This window comes from Hippocampus guttulatus, chromosome 4, assembly GCF_054856545.1.
Source record: "Hippocampus guttulatus isolate MCC_2025c chromosome 4, RoL_Hgut_1.0, whole genome shotgun sequence".
NCBI classification, from domain to species: Eukaryota; Metazoa; Chordata; class Actinopteri; order Syngnathiformes; family Syngnathidae; genus Hippocampus; species Hippocampus guttulatus.
Window position 1 is genome coordinate 6,915,329 of NC_141264.1, and position 13,576 is coordinate 6,928,904.

At 40.3% G+C, this 13,576-nt stretch overlaps 1 protein-coding gene across 1 annotated transcript in view; it reads left to right on the forward strand.

Annotated features, from left to right (window-relative positions):
• The window catches only part of hydin (HYDIN axonemal central pair apparatus protein), a 64,081-nt gene that overhangs the window by 44,767 nt on the left and 5,738 nt on the right, over window positions 1-13,576 (forward strand). The window contains exons 61-84 of the mRNA XM_086109539.1: window positions 767-971; window positions 1,517-1,749; window positions 1,835-1,983; window positions 2,089-2,275; window positions 2,414-2,522; window positions 2,731-2,970; window positions 3,300-3,445; window positions 3,693-3,899; window positions 3,980-4,134; window positions 4,328-4,416; window positions 5,009-5,213; window positions 7,185-7,385; window positions 7,493-7,619; window positions 8,789-8,954; window positions 9,232-9,379; window positions 9,486-9,693; window positions 9,784-10,005; window positions 11,006-11,175; window positions 11,269-11,467; window positions 11,595-11,750; window positions 11,840-12,010; window positions 12,403-12,512; window positions 12,670-12,892; window positions 13,122-13,331. Coding sequence (XP_085965665.1) covers window positions 767-971; window positions 1,517-1,749; window positions 1,835-1,983; window positions 2,089-2,275; window positions 2,414-2,522; window positions 2,731-2,970; window positions 3,300-3,445; window positions 3,693-3,899; window positions 3,980-4,134; window positions 4,328-4,416; window positions 5,009-5,213; window positions 7,185-7,385; window positions 7,493-7,619; window positions 8,789-8,954; window positions 9,232-9,379; window positions 9,486-9,693; window positions 9,784-10,005; window positions 11,006-11,175; window positions 11,269-11,467; window positions 11,595-11,750; window positions 11,840-12,010; window positions 12,403-12,512; window positions 12,670-12,892; window positions 13,122-13,331 — 4,236 coding nt within the window. The remainder of the gene's footprint in view (window positions 1-766; window positions 972-1,516; window positions 1,750-1,834; window positions 1,984-2,088; window positions 2,276-2,413; window positions 2,523-2,730; window positions 2,971-3,299; window positions 3,446-3,692; window positions 3,900-3,979; window positions 4,135-4,327; window positions 4,417-5,008; window positions 5,214-7,184; window positions 7,386-7,492; window positions 7,620-8,788; window positions 8,955-9,231; window positions 9,380-9,485; window positions 9,694-9,783; window positions 10,006-11,005; window positions 11,176-11,268; window positions 11,468-11,594; window positions 11,751-11,839; window positions 12,011-12,402; window positions 12,513-12,669; window positions 12,893-13,121; window positions 13,332-13,576) is intronic.

Consider the following 13,576-nt stretch of genomic DNA (forward strand, 5'->3'; position numbering starts at 1 on the left):
TGGTCATAAATGGCATCAACATCAAAGAGGACACCCCCTTTGAAAAACAAATATCAATTTTTCAATGAGCTTTATTACAGCTCTCAACATGTCAAAACTGCTTCTTTCGGTTATTTGAAGCTAATGTTAATAGCTAACGAATGCTACTTTATGTGTTCCAGCATGCGCCGGTTAACATAAGCTAGATACAATGAACTCTATTTTCGGGACCAGTGCATATCTGGTCAGAAGTGGAGTATAAATGTGTGCATGCGAGGGCTAGACTTTGTTGTGGTATTTTTGCAGCACCATATAGCTTGGGGCGTAATTTAGAACTTGCATTTTGTACCATTTTAGGCGTGAACATATACTAAGTGAAGTGTGCAAAGAAGGTCGATAAGAAACTGTTCTCCATCGCTGCACCAGAGCCAGTGGGATGATTTTAAAAATGAATTGTCTTCTGCATTGATTCAGATGGTTTGATGCATGCTGTTGACAGATTAATGAATGAAGGTTGATGACATCCTTCCAATGGTCAAATTAGATTTAGATTTTATTTTTTTTTTATGTTGTATGAAGACGTTGGCTATAAATTGATGCATATTCACTAGTTTTAAAGAGTCCTAAATTAACATAACATAAACATATTTAAAAGATCTGTCTGATAATGCTCGTCTCACGTAAATTAATTAATCTTTGATGTTGTACACTCATAGGCTACCAAGTACAAGAAAGTAGTGAGTTCCACACAGTTTGAATACTAAACTTTACTTTTTCTACAATCCAGAATCGACTCAGTACAGGTGTATTCGCGGTGTTCCCTTGCACGGGAACAATGCAACCAAGGACCCGGCAGGCAGTGACGGTTGAATGTATCGCTGAACAGCTTGGCAGCTGGAGCCAGAATTTGCTTATCGACATCAGTGGCCGTGACCCCTCGGACCACCCTGAAGGCATACCATACAAACTGATAGCTGAAATTTGTAGGCCAGGTGGGAACTGCTTTGAGTCACTCTTACCTCTTTAAATTGTAGACCGCTAAACTATCGAGGCTTTTTGTGGCTTCACACCAGATCTTAATTGAAGGATCACAACTATCGCAAAAATGTACATTCCTGCGCAAAGAATTACCTTTTTAATTTTTCTGCCTGCCCTCCAGTAAGCCCTCTAAAGCTGAACACATTTTATTCAAACAATGGTTGAACAACTTCCCAGGGAAACCTATGAGAAGTGAATGAATTGGTTTCAGGCTGAAACTGTCGCAAACATACACTGAACAAAAATATAAATGTATCACATGTTTTTGCTCTCATTTTTCATGACCTGACCCCAAAGCGTTCAGACCTTTTCTGTTTATGTACAAAAAAAGTGTAATTCTCTCAAATATTGTAAGATCTGTCAAGCAGTATTAGTACACACTTCTCCATTGCCACTAGAATCTATCCACCTCAAACAGGTGGGCTGTGCATTGATAAAGCATATTCTGTCCCCTCTTTGTTTTCTCTTTATTAATTGACTTTTTTTTTTTGTAATGAAGGCATCGTGTTGGACATGGCCTCTATCTTTGAGGAGCACCATGTATGTCAAAGCATCAGTCAGTTAACATCGGAACAATTTTTCAGTGCTGAACAAGTTTTTATCCTGGATGACAACAAGCTCATTTTCAACAAAATTCTCGTGGGGCGAACTTCTCAGGCTCGCTTAAAACTCACCAACAACAGCAAGGTGCCATACACACTCAACTTGGGCATCAGATATGTTGGCATTAAGGTAAACATCTGTCGACTCTGCGTGGAATGATACATCCTAATTGAAGAATGCATATAATGACCATTATTCTTTTTTTTTTTTCCAGATGTCCGGCAATGTCGATGTTTTTGAATTGTCTTCTCCAACACTGTTCGTTCCCGGCCAATCCCAAGCATTCACATCTTTGAGCTTCACGCCACACACGATGCATCTCTACAACGCTGTGTTTGAGGCGACGTTTGATAAAAGCAGCAGGTATAGTTTGGGATGGTATGATGTTTTTTTTTTTTTTTAAATCCTTTGAATCATTCGTAAGAGGCACGTTCATACAGATTTTTTTTCCTCCTCTCTTTGTTGAAGAATAACAACAAACCTAAAGAGCAAGGTCCTGGAGTTTGACATAATTGGTGAAGGCTGTCTGCCGGTTGTGTCTGTGATACGTCCGGCCAGTAAATCAAATCCAGTCTTGCGGCTCAGACGGACATTGGTAGGGCGTACTAATACGCTACCCTTGGTGCTGTTAAATGATGGCAATGTGCCAGCTCAGGTGAGAGAATGCATCTTCTGTTCTTGCTTCATTTTATTGTCAATACTGCACAGTATACTGTGTGCCAACAAATTTGTAAGTTTTTATCGTTTATGAGACAAAGAAAACTTTTTTTACAATCACGTTTGTGTTTTAAAGGTCCAGATTGACATGACGGATAAACACAATGTGTTAACACTCAGAGCTGTTCCTGAAAACAAATGTGGCACCATCAACTTCTCTCAATTTGAGGACACCCTTGACTCTGGTAATAGTAATCATCATGATAATAATTATTATTATTCAAAATTCCTGTAAATGTCATGACTCGAACTTTTTAAAATTATTGCTGTGCGCTGTATTTAATCTATGACCCAACTAGATGACTAAACTTCTTATTAATCCTTTTATGTAATAAAACAATGGCATCTTTCCGATGATTGCAACCGTCTTCATTCAGCTGTTCTTCTCAACAGCACTTCGGTTAGTCCACAGAGCCTGCCTGAAACTTGATGTAAATGAGGAGGTTGAATTTGAGGTCACTTTCTCCTCTACCAAACCTCTGAGGGTGGATGACAAGATTTCAGTGCAAGTAAAGGGCAGCCTTTACAGCAATGCTACAATACAAGTGACTGGAGAGGCTTACCAGCAACTCGTCAGTCTTGACAACCTCAGAAAGCCGCCAAGAGAAATGAATCCAAACTATGAGGAGGAAGGTAAGAGTTAAAGCAACTAAACCCGAAGACTAGAGGGCAGTACGGTTATTAGATTGTACCAAAATAAAAAAATAAATATTGCAGAAGTATGAATTGGTTCCCAACAACCTCACAGAAGTGTTTGCATCTTATCAGAGGCTAATGCTGTTAGCTAACTCAATGTTTCTCTTTTTACCTTTTGGATTCGTGTTTCAGACAGTGAAGCACAGCGGCTGCACAGCCTAGCTGCCAAGTCATCGACACACAAACTCTGTGCCAAGGAAGTTATAATGATTCATCAATTAAATTATAACCATTTTGAATGCACACAATGTTTTGTGTCTCCACAGATTATTCCGACTTGCTCAGTTTTGGTCACTGCCATGTAGCTTCTCCAGTCAGAGAGACTTTCACCTTGATGAATCACAGCAGCAGCAACCAGGTGGTCAGATTTGAGTGGCCCTCTGAGGACTCATATCTCACCTTTTCACCACAGGTAAACACTGTAGAGAAGTCGGCTCTCAAAGTCTAATATAATGCATTGATTGGTTATTTGTTTATTTATTTATGCTGACTTTGTGTATTGCCAACTCAAACTGGTTCAGAAATAGCATTGGCTTTAATTATGGATTTTCTGTACCACTTATCCAAACCAAGGTCACAGCTAAACTGGAGCCTGTCTGTTCTTTAATAACTACCAGCTATCATACTGTTTGTGCTTCTGTTATATTTCATGCCGAAAGGTTGGTCACCTCCATGCAGGCTGCTCTAAGGAAATGACAGTCATCTTCTGCGCCAAAGGACGAGTGACACTAACAAAACAGCAAATTACATGCAAGATTTGTCAGGTGACATTCCAGCTGCCATTGGATCAGGTTCCTGATTGGGATGACCAAAAGAAGACCATACAGGGTTCATGGACACAGCCACAGCAAACTGGAAAGAATAAGGTTTGCATCCTATTACATTTCTTGACAGCGGAAATGTTTTGCATCTATGTACAGAACTGCATCTGTTTATTTATGCACAGAAACAAAATTCTGAGCCAGGTTGCTCCGTGGTCAAAGGCTCAGATTGGGATTTGCATTTACGTGTCAGTGCAGTTTGTGACTTTGTGAAGTTTAGCTGCAACACAACAAATATCCGATTTAAAGACACCTTGGCTTACCAAAGCAGCACCCACCAGTAAGTTGATCAGTTATCCCTCCCTAAGACGTTTCAAGTGTTAGTAATACAGTATATATAAATGCTTGTTGACAATGACAAAACAACCCCATATTGATTTTGCTTCCCAATGGATCAGACTCGACATTCATACTGTAAATTGCCTGCGGGTTCAAATTTCTTATGGAATCCCGTATCTTTGTTTCATGTGCAGAGTGCAGATAGTTAATGAGGGTGCTGTGAGACTGGAGTTTTCTTGGCAAGTCTTGATAGATTCAAGCAGCTGTCCAATGAGCCAAGAAGGTAAACAATTTGATATTAATTAATTTAAAAAGGCTGCAGCTTATACACCAACACTGGCCAGCCTTTTCATACTGCACTTAGCAATGCACAGCATACTTAGCATTGTGCAGTGTACTGTCAATGAATTCCACTGGGCAAGTGCAACAATTGCTCAAATATGGAATGCTGTATTTGCATGTGCAGGATAGGCGTCTTCCATGCCCTCAAATTGAAAAAAAGTTCAATTCGAGAGTGCCACTGTGACAACCGCAGAAGGCGGCAATTCGATAGGTGAGGGGCTGGCGGTGTGATTTGAGAATGCTAAGAGCACAGTGGGTAAAGCCTTGTCTTAACCTCTGGGTTGGCTGCTACTCAAAAACATCTAAATGTGGGCAAGCTTGCAGGGCGCTTTCATCCTTGCACGCTGCCTCTCGACAAACATTCCGAAAACCAAGTGCAGTGTGAAAAGGCCTTCAGACAGCGTCAAATGTAGCTCTGCATTATGACCTTTTCACAGCCAAATTTCTAGATACTATTCTTTTGTCGGATATCATAATTTTTTCTGCGCAAGTGGTCTCATGTTAACATGGCACCCTCCCTCATACATGTTCAGGTGGCATGTCATCAAGGACCTTGACTGAGGAACGGCCTCCCAGCACTCTGACCACTGAGAGGTCTCTTCTGATGGGAAGCCCCCATATGCATTATTTTACTGTGGAGCCAAGTATTGGGGCCATTTTGCCCGGTACTGTCCAAATTTTCTGTGTTTGCTTTTCACCTTTGGAAGCAGGCCAGTTCCAAGGGAGATTGCACTGCAGGTAGTTGAAGTCTGACAATCAGTTCAATTTGTGCATATGCTAAAACATGTACTCAATGCAGGTAAATCAATAGAGAGTATTCCAGCACAATGCAGAATGTGTCCAACTTGTTGGAGTTTAAGCCTTCATGTAACCAGTGACTTGTCATGCCTGACTCCATTATATCCACGTTTTACAGTTGTAACAAATCTAACACGTTACGTCTCCCAGTGATGTAATCTGACTACAGTTACTCCGAAATATTATAAAAGGTTATGGGCTAGCAATTAATGGAGTTGAGAAGCAGGTAACATAAATCTTACTGAGAGTTACCATTCACCAGTTAAGTGGTAATGCAGTCAACTATTTGGGTGCAGTAGTAACAAACATTTGACAACACTTGAAAAGGGAGCACATATATTTCAATCAGTGTTCACTCACATATGTATGTGGAATAAAACCAATAGTTAAGGAATAATAAAATAAAAGAGGAGAGCCCATTCTTAGATAAAGACACGGAGAAACAACTGAACATTATATTACACATAAGAAAAGGAACAACAGTGAATACAGCTTGTGAGAGGTGAAGCCTTCTGCGACCATTTCAACTTGTGAACACATGAACTATATCCAGAATAGTTACATAAATCACAAGAGGTTTAGAGAAGAGAAGGAGAAGAGAGATTTGCATTTTCAAGCTGGAAATCCAGTCACTATTTTAAATTTGTGTCAGCCTAAGAAAATATTAAGGTACATCATACACTCTGTGCTGTTGACAAAGTGTTATATAGCTTCAAAAACCCTACCTTTAATTAAAGAAAACATTTTTAAAAACCAACATTAATCGCAGCACATTCAAGCGTAAAGAGAAAGACCCACAAGACTGTGTAACTGTATGAGGTCCCCAAATTAAATCGGATTTATGAACAATGTACGTTATAAATAAGTTTTGCCATGACAATATGAGGAGTTAAATGTCAGGCCAAAACTGATTGCCTTAAAAATATTTACGTTAAGAAAATAAATAAAAAAGTAGCAAGGCTCTTTATATTAAAACAAAAAAAAATACTCAAATCAAAAAAAGGTTTTATTTGTATTATTGCTAATTTAAAAAAAAACTTTATTATTAGACGTCACTGTTAAAAATCCACATCTGAAATAATTATTGGCAAAAGCGGTTGTCACTTTTATGTTTAGTTGGGTTGTTGGTTGTCTGTTGATTGTAACTAATACAGGAACTTATAATCGTACCATATTTTTTGGACTATCAGTCTTTCACTCAAAAACTGCATTATAAAGAAGACCAAAAACATACAAAATGGGTTTGGAGTGTAATGTTTTTCATGCAGTTTGAACTGTACAATTCTCATACAAACGCCTCTTTTGTAGGTGGATATGTGTGCGATACTTTGTCTTGGAGCTTGGCAAATACGCTCAGTGCATTACTGCCATCTTCTGACCAGCAGTGCTAATGCACCAAAGTTTTCACCCCCAGTTAAAAGAAAATCAACACGATTAGGGAAAGGGCAGCTTTTTGGTGCCAGTACAAATTTAATTTTAATATATACAAGTTATATATTAAGTATATTAGTATATATTGCAGTGCTGTACCAGCAAACTATGAAAAAAAGTTACTTATTAACTTATAGTCCCAAAAGTAACTCCTTTTAAAATCAAGTAATCAGTAAAGCTACTTTTTCAGGGTAACTATGACAACAATGCCCGCAACAAGGTGTATACATGATGTCTTTCAGAGAAGTAATTTTGCAAATGTCACCAAGCTTTTACTGAGAAAAGCTTTTTGAATATTGCCAAGGCTCGTGGGAGATGTTTATATTTTTCTGTTGGTACCGGTAATTAAAATGGGGCATGAAATATTGTTGTTTGTCTTTGTAATTTGAGCCTAGAATAAAACCAAATCTGTGTTTTCAATGGGATATCAACATGATTGCTTGATGGTTTCTCCCTGTTAATGCACCTATTTTTTTCCAGTATCCCTAATTTACGTGCTGGGGCTCAGGGGCCAACAATCTCGTTTTGTGGGCGCAGCATATTGCCCCAATGCCACTTTGACCTTGAAGACTCGGACTATATCAGCGGGAGCCGACGCAATCCTGAGTTCAGGACTTATTTGGAACCTAACATCAGAGTGATAGAATGTAAAACTCTTGGCCTCTTCACCCCAGCAAAAAGGTTAAGGAAATACGATACATTAATCTAATATCCGATGTTTAGTTCATGGCTATGACTAGAAAGATGACTTGTGCTCATAAATACCGGGCTGACCATTGTTTGTGCAGATCTTTTACTGTGTTGAACCCAACCAATGTAGCATACTCATTCCAATGGAAGTGTGAAGACATCGGTAACAGTCCATTTAGCTGCCTCACACCATATGGCTGCATTCTGCCTGGAGGGAAGTCAGAGGTAAGGAGCAGAGCGATTGCTATTTTAGCATGACTGATGTAGCTGTGTTCCAAGTGACAGTAATAAGATAAGATAAGACATCCCGTTCCAGCTGTACCGAACCACCGGTATCACCATTCATTTTCTATACCGCTTTCCGTCATTGCGTCACGGCCTATCCCTCCTTTTCCTGGTTGCCAGTCAGTCATTGCACAACTAGACAAACATTTAGACTCACACTTAAGGGCAAATGTGATTCTTTAAATGATCTTGTTTCTGCAACATGGGAAAGGAAGATGGAGTGCCCAGAGATGACACAAGCATGGGGAGAAATTGCACACAGGACCAGACTTTACACAGATCTGATAGGCCGGATTGGATCTGCAGATAGTTTGCATTTTAAGCAAAATCGGTCATAGGTTTTATTGTCATAATTTGACGATCCGTCAATGACATCATTGATCGAATCTGTAATATAAGACATGACACTAAAGAGAATCGCGTTCACTCAAGGGACATTCTGACTCACTCAAGGGACATTCTAAGATTTCTTCGCATATACGGTCAGATCTTTTCTCTTTTTCTTTTCTTCTTTCTACTCTTTTTTTCCAATATTCTCTAATCACCCCCCCCCCCCCCAGATTTCCTATGTTTCATGTTCGACAGCATTTTGGGGAGAAATTTTTTAGGGTTTCATTTGAAATTTTCCCCAATACATTTCACATTTGATTATATGCAAATGTTGACTATTTGTAGGCCGGTCCGGTCCCAGTGATCTGTGTGAAAAGCCGGGGTCGAGTGTACGGTAAATAAAGAAGTTGCTTGAATAGCCAACACAGGATGACCTATGCCAAGATTTGAACGCAGAACCTCTTGACAGTGCAGTTAGATGTGCTGACCCACTAATCGACTTTGCTTCCTACTTTTACCTCAGAGCATCCGTTTTCATTTGTTCTGAACTACTTTTTTCCTGGCGAGGACTTCTTAACACTATGAAGCTGCTTTTTTGTGTCACCATTTAAGATAAGAAGTCCTTTATTTGTCTCACAATGGAGAAATTCCCAATTTACAGCAGCAAAATTATGAAATAGGACATATCTCCCCCCTGCAATCTCCCCATATGTCTGTTTGGCTCTCTTGAAGAATCATGATTTTACCGAACCTTCAACATAATCGTTTTCTGTTTTTAGATGTGCTTTAAATATGTAGCCGAACGGGTTAATGATGTGGAGTCATTCTGGAGCTTTGTGATTGAGACGCTGTCTCTGTCCATGCCCTTCCTTTGTGTGGGCTCCATGAGAGAACCTCTCGTCTACTTTGAAATACCTCACATCGACTTTGGCGAACAACTTATTGGTATGTCACGTCCATTGGCAACCAGTGACATCACACATTATAGTCTCTGTACTTGTCAAATCAGGACTTATTTAATCAGGCCTTATTCTTTTACTCATTTGTATTGGGTTTTTATTTTTTATTCTCTTTTTATGTTTGAGATAAATGAAGATCAAATCAAATGAAATCTCACTGTCAATGTGAACAATTGTACAACTGAGCATGCGTTTCATATTTTGTAGAATAATTCTTGACCATGAAACAGTAAATGCATTGAGTATTTTGTTTTCTCCTTCAGGTAATAAAGTGTCAGAAACAGTGAATATAGTGAATAGAGAAAAGGAACCGTTTCACTTCACTGTTTTGCAGCCATCATTACTCTGTGACGATCAGGAGTCCAACCTCATTTTGCAGCCAATGTCTGGCACGGTGCCGGCCAAAGACAGGTGAATGACATTCAAGGATCCACTTCAATGTAACAGAATAGAGTGGATTTTATGACCAAGAAATTACTTGAACATGATGAGGTTTGACCTGTGACATATGATGCAGGTTGCCCTTGTCGGTGTCGTTCAGTCCTTGCCGACAGGGATACGTGAGCTTCAGAATAACCCTGAGGGTGAAGAGAAAGTCCAAGTTACTCATCCTCACTTGCAAGGCACATTGTTTTAAAATGACTGCCTCTGTTCAAGTGGAAAATCCAGATGGCGGCCTCAGAGAGCTGAGTCCTGACATTTTAGATACTTTAGACTTTGGAAAGGTAAGAATTCCTTCTCACAAGTATGAAGTTGGAACCCCGACACTGAAAAAAGTGAGTTGTACAACATGTGGACATGTGCGTACACTATAGGTGGGGATTTCAGAGCAAGCCACCTTCAATATCCTGGTGACCAATACAGGGAGACACAACATGGATGTGAACTTTGAACTGGAAGGGCCAAGTGAGCTGCTTCAACACCTACTAACAAAACCCAAAAAATCCACCATCGCTATTGGGCAGAAGCTGCAGTCTGCAATCTTCTTTTCTCCCCGGAGCAGTTGTACCCTCACAGATATCAGACTGATTATCAGGGTAAGATGCAATTGAATACAGAAAAAGGGTGTCAGCAGATAGTTGTGCATTCGGGCTCACGTATTCTGGAAAAGGAAAAAAAAGTGGACTGATACTACAAGGTTGGAAGCACAAAATTGTCCAAAATGGTGAACATGAGCAAAATTAGATGTATATTACATTAAATATATTTTTGTGTTTGTGAAAGGTTGAACTAAGGCAGGGGTCGGCAACCCAAAATGTTAAAAGAGGACAAAATACCATATAGGACAAAAAAAACAAATATGTCTGGAGCCGCAAAAAATAAAAGCCTTCTATATGTATGGATGTAGGAGACTGGACTGTCTCAGAATTGTTTGTTATGCATTCCTTTGTTGTGTGTTCACAAACGCCCCCATAGAATTTATTTTGTAATTTCCTCGCTGCATTATTTTCGCTTTTCTTGGTGTCAGTGAAGTGATCATTAATTTCCGTTTTTCTGAGGCTCTCTTTGAACGCCTCTCGAGTCGAAAGAGAAGAGAGAAGGCACGGACGGACGTGTTGGACGCAGACTGTGTTTGTCGAAACTGTTAAAAGCATAAATAAAGTGTACGTTTTAAAAAGCCAACACCACAGCTCTCCTTTTTCAGAGCTGCAACATGTATCTATCTCTATTTGAGCTATATTAGCCTACTATCAAAATCTTTTTCCATTTTCAAACATTTTTTTATAAAGCTCCAGGGAGCCACTAGATGTCGCTAAAAGCCGCATGCGGCTGTGGGGCCGCGTGTTGCCGACCCCCGAACTAAGGAGTCTAGCCTAACACTTAACGGACTAATTTTTCACAGACAGGCGTCCCGGGACTGTCAATAAAATGTGTTGACTAGAATGGGTTAGTTCTGTTTGTGGGCATTTAAAACTACTGAAGTAAAAGTCAAATTCCCAAGAGAAATCAGAAATCGTAAACCTTCCTGCTCAACACCAACCCCAACCCACGTGACTCTTGAACTCTTTAGGTTAAGTTCTCCTGCTTTTGTTTCAGGTGAATAAAGGCCCATTGTTTACCATCGCTATTGAAGGCAGAGGTGTGTCACCCGAACTTGAATTCTCTTTCACAAAGTACAACTTTGGCAAGAACTTTGTGTATTGTCCTGGCATGGTGCCAGCATCTCACACCCTTGTGTTAAAAAATAAAGGCAACAGGGACATCAGGTTCGTAGCTCTTCCAGCCTGTGTCCTTGTTACGTCAAGATGAAAAATACATCAAGGAACGTTGTCATTAATACATGGGATTCTGTTCCTCAGCGTCAAGTGTCAATCGAAAAAGTGCTCGTTCCTGGAAATTGGATTCAAACCAGATGTTTTGTGCCCTGGCGCAGTGGTGGAGGTTCCCATCACCTTTTACCCCCGTGAGCCACGACGTTACCACGAAAGCGTCATCTTCTTAATAAACAGCTGCATCGAGGAACAGGTGGACATTTGGGGACAAGGAATTGAATTGAAGGTGAACACATTCAGAAGCAATCTTTGCTCCATTTTCCCAATTTCACCACCTTATACAACTTTTTAACGCTTTACTGAAATTGGAGATTCAAGCTTCACCCACAGTTTGTTTTGTCATCTTTTCCCAGTTGGGAGTGTTGGCGCCCAAGCACCAGAAGGTGAAACTTGGAAATCTGACACCCGGTCAGAAAGTTGTAAAACGGGTGCAGCTCGTCAACCGAAGTATTTTGGACATTTCCTTCACCTTGCAGCTAGACACAAAAAAGCCACATCTCGAAACCAAGGTATGGAAGCATGAATTAAATCATTAGGAGTGGTCAGCAAAACAGTCGCACAAAGTACATTCCATCTTCTTTTGTTTATTCACCTCCAGGATTTATCATTCAGCCCGGAAGCCGAGCTGTACCTCAAATGTCTTCAAGGTTCATGTAATGTCGAGATTTTGTTCACACCACATCAGCGTATTTCTCCCTTTACTGCTGAGCTCAATGCTGAGATTGACAGCTATTTACATCCCCTGCTGAGCATCCAGGGATGCTGCCAGGTACGGTTCAAACGTGCAAGGCAAACCCTGTAACATTCGATACCCAACCCCCTTCAGAAACGCTTGTTCATTTCTTGTGAGCGAGTGAGTTAGTGAACGAGGGAGTGTATGAGTGAGCAAGTTCCCCTAACAAGGAGGCAGGCACTCACTGCGTCTACACTCTGACATCTCCCTTGCAAATTCAGACACATCCATAGAATCAACGTGTGCACGTGTTTGAACTGGTTTTGTGCTTGTATTTCAAATTGCCATTATTGCAGTTGATTTATTGTAAGATTAAATGAATACACTAAAATCACAAATGAATCAAATCACAAATTTAAGAGACAATCGTGTTACGGTTGATTACTAATTGTGGGGTAGGATAATGCGTTTCTGATTCATATTTTCAGGGTGTAGAGGTGCGTCTCGAACAGGACCACCTCGGGTTCGGAGCAGTTGTCCAGCATTGCCAGGGCAAAAAGAAAGTTGTCATAATCAACACAGGAGAACTTTGTGCCCGGTAAGAATGATTTCTGAAATTCTCATTTGTAAAATCGCAAAGACAAAATGTGGAGAGATTTCTGCTTTTACAAATGCACTTGTAGCAATTATTTTGTAGTAATAGTCTGATCTGATTTTTAACCCCGTCCCCTTCTGCTCTTTGAACAAATAAAAAGGTTTCAGTGGAAAACTGAAGACTTTCCTCCAGAGTTGTCCGTCCACCCAAGTAAAGGCTCGATCCAGCCAGGAACGGAGGTTCCTCTCGAATTTACATTTGCCCCCGTTCGCTTGAATAATGACTCAAGATATGAAAACTTAACTTGCTGCATAGAAGGCACCGCTTCACCCATCACTCTCACTGTGACGGGCTCCTGCATTGCAGCCGCCTCCAACAAAGAGGTTTGGTTCATTTGTACAGTATTTATACTGCTTATGCTCATCTGCGCAGTGTTTGACGAAAATAATTTTCAGTGAAAGACATTTGTGGATTGATGTAAATGTACTCTGAAGTGGTATGATCAGATATATTCATTTCTTCATTGCATATCAATGAGTATTAGTTTGGAATTGTTTCTTTTTTTTCTTGTTCTGTTCTAAATTGTGATGCTTTCCTTTTATTTACTTCCAGGTCATCAATTTTTCTTGCCCAGTGCGTGGTTCACACACCCAGACGCTGTCTGTGGTCAACCCAACAAACCAGCGTTGCAGCATACGACCTGTCATCAATGGCAAGCACTGGAGAGCTGCACCGTCTGTGGTTCTTGAGCCTCTCCAAAGCAACTCCTATGTGGTCACCTACAGACCGCTGACCATGACTGTTGATGGAAAGAAACATTTGGTAAAGGAACGATTATGTTGACAATTTAATTTCCATCTGTTTAATTGTTTATGTGCATCTAATTATAGTTAACATTCTATCAAATTATCCACGAACTGACACGACTGGTTAGTATCGCAGCCGTCTTCGGACAGTAGGCAAGGGACACCCTGAACCGGTTGCCAGCCAATCACAGGGCACACAGAGACGAACAACCATCCACGCTCATACTCACACGTAGGGACAATTTGGAGTGTTCAATCAGC